Source organism: Hyperolius riggenbachi, chromosome 4, assembly GCF_040937935.1.
Source record: "Hyperolius riggenbachi isolate aHypRig1 chromosome 4, aHypRig1.pri, whole genome shotgun sequence".
Classification (NCBI taxonomy): Eukaryota; Metazoa; Chordata; class Amphibia; order Anura; family Hyperoliidae; genus Hyperolius; species Hyperolius riggenbachi.
Window position 1 is genome coordinate 150616252 of NC_090649.1, and position 8949 is coordinate 150625200.

The 8949-nt window shown below is 45.0% G+C and overlaps 1 protein-coding gene and 1 long non-coding RNA gene across 8 annotated transcripts in view; one reads left to right on the forward strand and one right to left on the reverse strand.

The window, feature by feature from the left end:
• The window catches only part of U2SURP (U2 snRNP associated SURP domain containing), a 103341-nt gene extending 95983 nt beyond the window's left edge, over positions 1-7358 (reverse strand). For 6 of the 7 annotated variants that reach the window (XM_068280774.1, XM_068280773.1, XM_068280771.1 and 3 more), the window contains exon 1: positions 7260-7358. In XM_068280774.1, coding sequence (XP_068136875.1) covers positions 7260-7304 — 45 coding nt within the window. In that variant the 5' untranslated portion in view covers positions 7305-7358. The remainder of the gene's footprint in view (positions 1-7259) is intronic. The other variant, XM_068280770.1, reaches the window with a different exon arrangement.
• A 30-nt stretch (positions 7359-7388) lies between these two features.
• On the forward strand, positions 7389-8674 carry LOC137571537 (uncharacterized). Its single transcript, XR_011031372.1, has 2 exons — positions 7389-7482; positions 8417-8674. It is a non-coding gene; the product is annotated as an uncharacterized lncRNA (long non-coding RNA).
• Positions 8675-8949: the final 275 nt, after the last annotated feature.

The window sequence follows — 8949 nt, forward strand, 5'->3', positions numbered from 1 at the left end:
TGTTCTCAGCATGGACAAGTTCAAATAAGGTCCATGCATGCCCACAAGAATGAAACGCACATGTATAAAAGAGTAAGCATTGCATGAGTGGCTTTGTACTATGGTAATGGTTAAGGGCTCTGCCTCTGACACAGGAGACCTGGGTTCGAATCTTGGCTCTGCCTGTTCAGGAAGCCAGCACCTATTCAGTAGGAGACCTTGGGCAAGACTCCCTAACACTGCTACTGCCTATATACTGTCCTAGTGGCTGCAGCTCTGGCGATTTGAGTCCGCCAGGAGAAAAGCGCGATATAAATGTTCTGTGTTTGTTTGTTGTTTGTTTGTACTACTGGGCATGCGTGGGCATAAATCTTGCATGCCTAGTCAGGATGCAATCACCCACCGTCAGGAGCATGGCTGAAAACAGCTTACCTCCAGTGGAATAGGTTTAGAGGGATCATTTGTTGGAACAAGGATGAAAGAATATACAGGGGCTTCCCTCTACTGAGGTATTTCATTTTTTAAAAATGCTTGAGGGGTTCTTTAGCGCATTAATCAGCTGCTTAATAATAAGAAAAGAGTAATGTGAAGTGACAAGCCTTTAAATAGAAACTGCTCATGACAGGCAGAAATAGTACTGCAATCTTTTCTTCAGGCAAGCCTTCTGCTGGTTACTAAACCAAGCTAAAAGTGTACACTACATTTTGTTGTTTGGAGTCTGTACTATGAGAAAGACATACACTACATGTTTTTATTACAGTCACCAATTGGAGAAGCTCCTTAGACCCATCTGTAGAAAATCAGAAGATTGCATCTGGATAGAAGGATGGAAGGTTTGCTACCATCCTGATTCAAAACTGCATCTGCTACAAAGTCATTTAGCCCAGTTTCAGAGGAGAATCTAGCTTGTGTACAACTGACCCCGACTTTGTCAAGCGATCTGGCTTGATTAATCACTTAACCATAACCAAGTGATGAACGAGTGCTCGGCTTACCCAGTCTACCAGAAGGGCTGTGGAGTCGGTACAAATATCTTCCGACTCCAACTCCGACTCCTCAGTTTATGAAACCACGACTCCAACTCCGAATACCCGAAATGGTTTCGACTCATTAGTCTAATACTTAACAGGGCTGTGGATTTTGTACAAAAATCATCTGACTCCTCAGTTTATGAAATCAACGACTCCAACTCCGACTCCGGGTGCCCAAAATTGCCCCGACTCCAACTCCACAGCCCGCTGCTCGCTTGTGTGCCACAAAGTAATTCCTGCTCCCCTTTCCATCGAACAGTCTGTAGCACACACGTACCCTCAATGCTAAATAAGTTAAAACCACTAACTAAAAACTGTAAAATTTTAAATGCATATGTATAAAATGTACACTTGCTCAGAGTAAGATGCACTATGATTTTGTTTTTCCTATGTCACTTACAAGTTGTAAAAATGTGAGGTTTTGAACTACTCAAACTCCTTATGGGGGATTCTCAGGCTTTTCTTTATTTTCAGAAGCTTTTCCAAAACAGCAGTTGCAAAGTCCAACTGTCAAAATAGTCTACATGTGAGTAGAAAGGACAGCCGGCATATTTGTACAGATCCTTCCCAGGGGGTGGTAACCTGTCCAGACGTTTACCATATGCGACAGCAACATAGGAGAAATGTATAGGGCATTCTACTCTATTATTATTATTTTGTATTTATATAGCACTGACATCTTATATATGGTCTCTGGTATAGTATACGGTCTTGCCACTTAACTGTCCCCTCAGAGGGGCTCACAATCTAATCCCTACCTAGTGTATGTATCATAGTCTAGGGCCAATTTTAAGAGGAAGCCAATTAACTGATCTGTATGTTTTTGGGATGTGGGAAGAAACCAAAGTGCCCTGAGGAAACCCACGCAGACACGGGGAGAACATACAAACTCCATGCAGACACTGCCCTGGCTGGGATTCAAACCAGGGACCCAGCGCTGCAAGGCGAGAGTGCTAACCACTATGCCATCCTCTTGCTGCACCGTGCTGTAGGAGAAATGTACTTGGCCTTTACTTTTTTATGCCCCTTTCACTTACTGTAGGTAGTGACTAGATTACAGATCTGACAGATATTGGTCTAGTACATCTCCTCATGGGAGATACTCAGTTATTACCTTTTTTTCTTTACAAAATACTCCCTGAAAAGGATCTATACAAAGATTCCAGGCAGTGTACATTCTCATTTGTACACTATTTTGGCAGTTGGGCTGAGCACCTGTAGTTCAGTAAGTGCTGTTGAAAAAAAAAATAACTGAAAAATTCCCCATGAGGAGACAAACTAGTCAAAAACCTGACAGATCTGTTGGATTTTCACTACCTCCTGTAAGTGACAGAGAACAACTTAAATTTATAGTGCATTTTACTCTTGGACAAATGTACGTATATATGCATTTAAAATTTTTCATGAAAGTTATGCCTTATAAGGATACATGAGGCGAAAAACGTAACTGCTGATTTACTTACCTTCTCCAGCCTCTAGAAGCCTCTGTGTCCCTCGCCGCAGGTCCACCATCAGCCACTCTTCTGGGGCCCTCTCTATAGTGGTTGCTGAACTGGCGGCTTCTGCGCATGCACGCCGCTCCCATCGCTGGGAGCATAGCACTGCGCCTGCGTAGAAAGCTCCCGGCAACAGGATCACAACCATGAACGGCGCATGCACAGCAGCCGCCAACCTGCCCGGTTCAGCGGCCGCTACATAGGGGACTCCAAAAAGAGTGGCTGATGGTGCACCTGCTGCAAGGGACACAGAGGATTCCAGGGGTTGGAGGAAGCCCTAGGTAAGTAAGTCAACAATAAAGTTTTTTGCCTCAAGTATCCTTTAAGGACCAAAGACTTTTCTTCACAGAATTCCTTCTGTCCTCACTGTGACTGCTCAATGATCACAGGGTCAGAAGCCAATGAAATTGACTTCTGACCAGTGTGTAGAGCCCAGCTGTCACTAGGACAGCACGAGTGTACAGTAATGAGTATGAGTGATTGCAATCTACCTCCTGGAAGGGATAGCAGATTGTAACAGGGCATAGATTTCAATTTTAGGTCCAGAAACAGTTAACCTCTTAAAGACCAGAGGTTTATACCCCCCTAGTGACCAGCCGATTTTTTATAATTCCGCACTACACAATGTTAGCGGTTTATTGCTCGGTCATACAACTTCGCAACCAAATTAATTTAACCACCTCCTTCCCACTAATAAAGCATTATTTAGGTGGTATTTGATTGCAGCTGGCTCCGCTCTGTTTAGTGCAGGGAAAGCGCGCTCGAGCGAGCGCTTGTTCCCTGCAAATCTTCCCTCTCGCGAGATGACGCCTATTCCTGAGAGAGCCACTCTGCAGCCGCCGATCGGTGTTAGGCAGTTGCATGGTGGTTAAAGGACACCAGAACTGACAGGAACATGTTGGCTGTCATATTTATTTATATCCCACGTGAAAAAGAAACTGATGAGAAAAATTGTACCTGTCCTCAGTCTCCTAAAATGATTCTTTTTTAGTTATCCCACAGTTTTATTTTATATTTAAATCTAGTTTTTACTGTTTAATTGTCTCTGCTCAATGACAACTTCATTAAAGTATGCCATGTCAAATCTATGAATTATTGACCCTTTTTTTAATCTCTTTCCTGCTCTCATTAGCCATTTACTAACAGGAAAGTGTTTTATGGCTGTAATTATCGGTGAGGGTTATGCTATTGTCTGACCCAGTCTGACAAGACAAAAACTGTCACTTGCATACCTGATGTTTAACTCTTTCAGGCAGAGAAAAAAAAAAGGAACAGCCTAGTTATTTGTGTGCTTGGCACTGTACATATACATGTCTATCTCATCATGTCACCTCGGTTGTCCTTTAACAAGAAATAAATATGGCAGCCTTCATATCCTTATTTCAGGTGTACTTTAAAGGGACTCTTAAAGGTTAAATACATTAAAAAAAACCTCAGATACTTACCTCTGGAGGGGGACACATCTGGATCCTAATGAGACTTTCCCAGTCATCCTCCTCCGGCCTGATCCAGTGCTGGCACCTTCGTATAATTAAAAAAAAGCCAAGAACAACAATAATCACCACTGCGCGCAGTAGACAGGACCCAATCAGGCTCTATTTCTGCAGGAGCCCAAGGGCAAAGCCCCTAGTGAGCCGGCACGCAGCAGTGACAAGCAGACTTTCGGTTGTCTCAGCGCTGAATCGCCTCTGTTGTAAAGGATTAGACTAACCAGCAAGCTCATGGTGAACCAAAACTCATTGGAGTGTGTGAGGGGCTACAATGGTCCTAAAAGCCCCTTACTAAAATGCTATGGAAAGCAAAAGTTTGCGTTCTTAAAACAGAAAGAATTTGCGATAATTCAGGTTGGAGTGAGCTTGAGATGTCTCCCAGAGCATCACTGCCGAATATATGCAAATTAACCATTATCGCCCTTAGAAGCTAAACACACCTCCAGATCTGCTGGAATGCAATGATATGTCAGCTTGTTAATTTGTACAGAGCCATAATAATCCAACAAACAGCCCATTTCGGATTTGTGGGTCCTCATCAGTGCATGGCATGGATTAATTTGGCTCTATGGAGGATTAGGTAAGCATCTTTAGGATTCAGATGCTTCACCATCCCGAGGTAAGAACCCCCTCTAGGGGCACCTTTCTTCATTCAGGTTCACTTCAACAAATGCCGCTGATGCTTGTAGCGGTATGCAGCATCTCAGAAAATTCGATTGACCACAGCTCTTGCACCATCCAATTGAGATGAACATACCCATTCACCTCAAAGCAAGATGTGGTTGATCCCAGCTGTAAACAATGTCGGAACCCATCCGTCTGAACTGATGTGATGCAATGCACAGGTCGGAAAAAACAAATGCTGCATTGCTGACTATGTTCTAAAAAGAGAGAAAGAATGCTCCTTGCTTCTGCTGTCTGTAAACCTTTCGATAGCACTGACCTGATGGCACAAGAATGCACAGTGTTCTCCACAGATTTGTTTTCCAACTGGGTGGCATGAAAAAGTAGCGGGGTGGCATGAAATGTAGCCAGGTGGGGCAAGATGAGAGAATGCTGGACCGGCGCTTCTCTGCACAATTAGGAGGAGGTGAGCCGATGACACCCAGCTAAAAGAGCCTGGGGAGAACACTGATGCAGATTCGATTACTTGGCTCTGCAAAAGCTATTCAAAAGTGCTTGTATCAAAAACCCATACAAATAGCCAGAAGAAATATACTGGTTGCTCCCCAAATGCCCTCATTACAGGTATATTTTAATATCAAGTAGAGTGTTTCTCATTTTTTTTCAAAACAGACACCATGTGACTGCCAGCAATTAATGACAGAGCACATAATTCACCAGATCATGGAAAAAATGTGATATATATGTATATATTATTATAAATTATTATTTATATAATGAGAGTACACAGGGTTGCCTGAGATCAGTTTACATGAGAGGCCTTTGCCGTTTGCAGATACAAACAACATTTTACTTGGAAGCAACGGGGCACACTTGAGAAAATCTTCCCCGTGATTTTCCTGCATGCAGAATGCCAAAAGTCAGAGGCATACAGGGACACCACGGGACTGACATATCACCATAGAGAAGACAGTGCTAGAATGGTTGAGGTGACTCAGCAGTAAACCTCATAGGGAACAGTTCTCCAATCACAGCAACCGAGGACCTCCAAATGGCCAAATAGTGTGGCCGTAGTTATTCAAAACATTTAAGTTGTAGAGGGTGCTGTCATTGGTTAACTGATAAAACAGAAACCAAACACATTAGCTGAATTTTCCTATGAGGTTCCCCCGCTGATAAAACAGAAACCAAACACATTAGCTGAATTTTCCTATGAGGTTCCCCCGCTGAATCACCTCAACCATACACACACCACAGGCTAGGTGGCATCCGCATGCCACACAACCCCCCCCCAGACCTAGTAACACATGCCCCCCACGCGCACACGCACACACTAAACACCAGGTAGCACGTATACGTGTACACACACACATATACACACCACAGGACAAGTGGCACGCGCCCCCACACACTCGCAAATGTCATAGACCTAGTAGCACACGCCCCCCACGCACACACCACAGACCAGGTAGCACGTATGCGTGTACACACACATACACACCACAGGCCAAGTGGCATGCACCCACCCACACACCACAGACCAGGTGGCACACACCCCATAGGCAAGATGGCATGTAAGCGTGTATACGCACACACCACAGGCCAGTTGACACATGTGCACAGACACACACTGCAGGCCAGGTGGTACTCACCCCACGGGCCAGGTGTCATGCATGTGTACACACACACTGCAGGCCAGGTGGTACTCGTCCCACAGGCCAGGTGGCACATATGCGTATGCACACACCGCAGGCCAGGTGGCATGTATGTGTACACACACACCGCAAGCCAGGTGGTACTTGCCCCACAGGCCAGGTGGCACATATGCGTATGCACATGCCGCAGGCCAGGTGGCATGTGTACACACACACCGCAAGCCAGGTGGTGTTTGCCCCACAGGCCAGGTGGCACATATGCATACACCACAGGCCAGGTGGCATGTATGTGTACACACACACCGCAAGCCAGGTGGTACTTGCCCCACAGGGCATGTGGCACGTATGCATACGCACACACCGCAGGCCGGGTGGCACATATGTGTACGCACACAGACAGGTGGCACATATGTGTACGCACACAGACAGGTGGCACGTATGTGTACGCACGCAGACGCAGACACACACACACACACACACACACACACACACACACACACACACACACACACACACACACACACACACACACACACACACACACACACACTGCAGGCCAGGTGGCACATATGCATGTATACACATCTGCACCCCACAGGCCAGGTGGCACACGCACTCCATAGGCAAAAAGTGGCACAGACACATATAGACCACTTGGTGCAGGCAATGACACATGGCCAGTCACTATGTAGATGACATAGAACAGCAGAACTAATCTGCAGTAAGGCACGCCGAGTATCGTGTGCGGAGAGGCGGCGCAGTGTGCTCTGTGAGGCGTCAGCGTGAGATGAGCGTAGCCTGGGAATAGTGTGGCTGCTGGAGCCTGGTGGTAAGGCTATGGCTGGAGCAGGCCTCGGTTCTTGCGTAGCGCACATCTCAGCACTCCCCGCTCACATGCTGGCCTATCGCACTCCGCACCGCAGCCGAGCCGTACAGGCGGCGTCTCCCGGGCCCTCCCCCGCCACAGCTACCCTCTGCCCTCACCTTCGATCCCGCTCTCTGCGAGCCGCCAGACGTCTTCTCCGCCATGTTGCGTCTCTCCCCCTGCAGGCTGCCCAATCGAGCGCCGAGGGGTGGGAGAGGAAATAGGCAGAGAAAAGGTAAGCAGGGGAGTGAATCGATCGCCGAGCTAACAGAGAAGCACAATAGGTAGCTAAGCTGCGTCATGCTCTGTGATGACGTAACGCCTGTTCTCTATATAGAAAAGGTACATGAAGTGCTTCTATACTAGCCGGGGACTGCTTATTACATCGCAACTGTCTTTCAACTGGAAACATCTCCCAGTACCTCTTTAGCTTTATGTTGTCCCTCCTCTTTCTTTATACAGGCGAAGTTCTGTTCTGGGAGATTGTTTGTAAGTTGAGTCCTTTGCAATACATGGTGAAACGTGGATATATGAATTACTTTTGGACAGCTCAAAATTGTAAACAAAGTGTAAACAATATTTTTGGGTTATTTTAAATGAGCGTTAATGGTGTTTTCAACAGTTTATACAATATTGTAACATAACAAACAGAGGTGATAACAAAACAGTATTCTACATTTTGTACATGGAGAGAACTTTGTTAGTATATATGAAACATTGTAGCTCTGTCTGAATACATATCTCTACAAAAATATACATACTAACAAATGGTAAATGTTATAATGTATTCAAACTCTAAAGCCTGGTACTGTACACACTTTAAATTACAATTGATAAATCACTGACCAATTTTACCACCTACATGTAGTATGAGGTTTCACCTTCAAAATCTGCTCCTAGTATTCAATATCTGTTGGCCCTCATGTGGTAAAATTGGTCGGTGATTTGCTAATCATCATTGAAAGTGTGTTCTAGTCTTTAGGCAGGGGTCACACTAGAGAAAAACTGCAGCATTTTGCCACAGTTAAATAACAAATGTGAAAAATGCATGTAATGATTGTTCATGGAGCTGCTGCTTTTTCAGGAGGCATCTGGGATTCTGCATAGTGTTCATATAAATATACAACCTGCACTACTGTTGTGCACAATGCATGCGTCTTCTCACTGCGATCAATGGCTACTGTAAAACATGCCTGCCTGCAAAACGCTTTCAGAGAATTACCTATGATTTCCGCAGATGCAAGTGTGATCAATCTCTCAATTACTGCCTCCTTAGGTCTCCTTTCCACTAAAATGGCAAAGAAAAGCATTGGAAAATACAGTAGAGTCCTGGTTACAGTATCTGGAATGCAACTAACCAGCAACCTCAACCAACCAGAACAAATCGCCGGCTGTACTCACAGTGGTCAAGGGCAACTTCCTACGCTGTTTGTGGGCTAAGCTGTGCTTAAAGACTGGGTTCCATGGTTCCCCCAAGATTATTATACTTTCAGTTACTATATTTTAATATTTAATAAAGTATTCATGCTATGCATATAGAGTGGGGTATAGTACTGTAACGAGGCCTATTTTGAACATTGAGTCTCCAACAACCAGAAAGCACACCTATCTGGTATCAGAATCAGATGATCCCGGTTGGTGCCGGATAACCGAGATGCTACTGTACATGCATTTTTCTGTGCATTTGCAGTTCAAAGTAAATAACTATACCAGTTTTCTATAGGACAAACACACTAATGGGAGTGTGTATTTTATAATGGAATCTGCAAGCAGTGTGCATCCGCAACTCTGAAAATACATCTGTTTTTG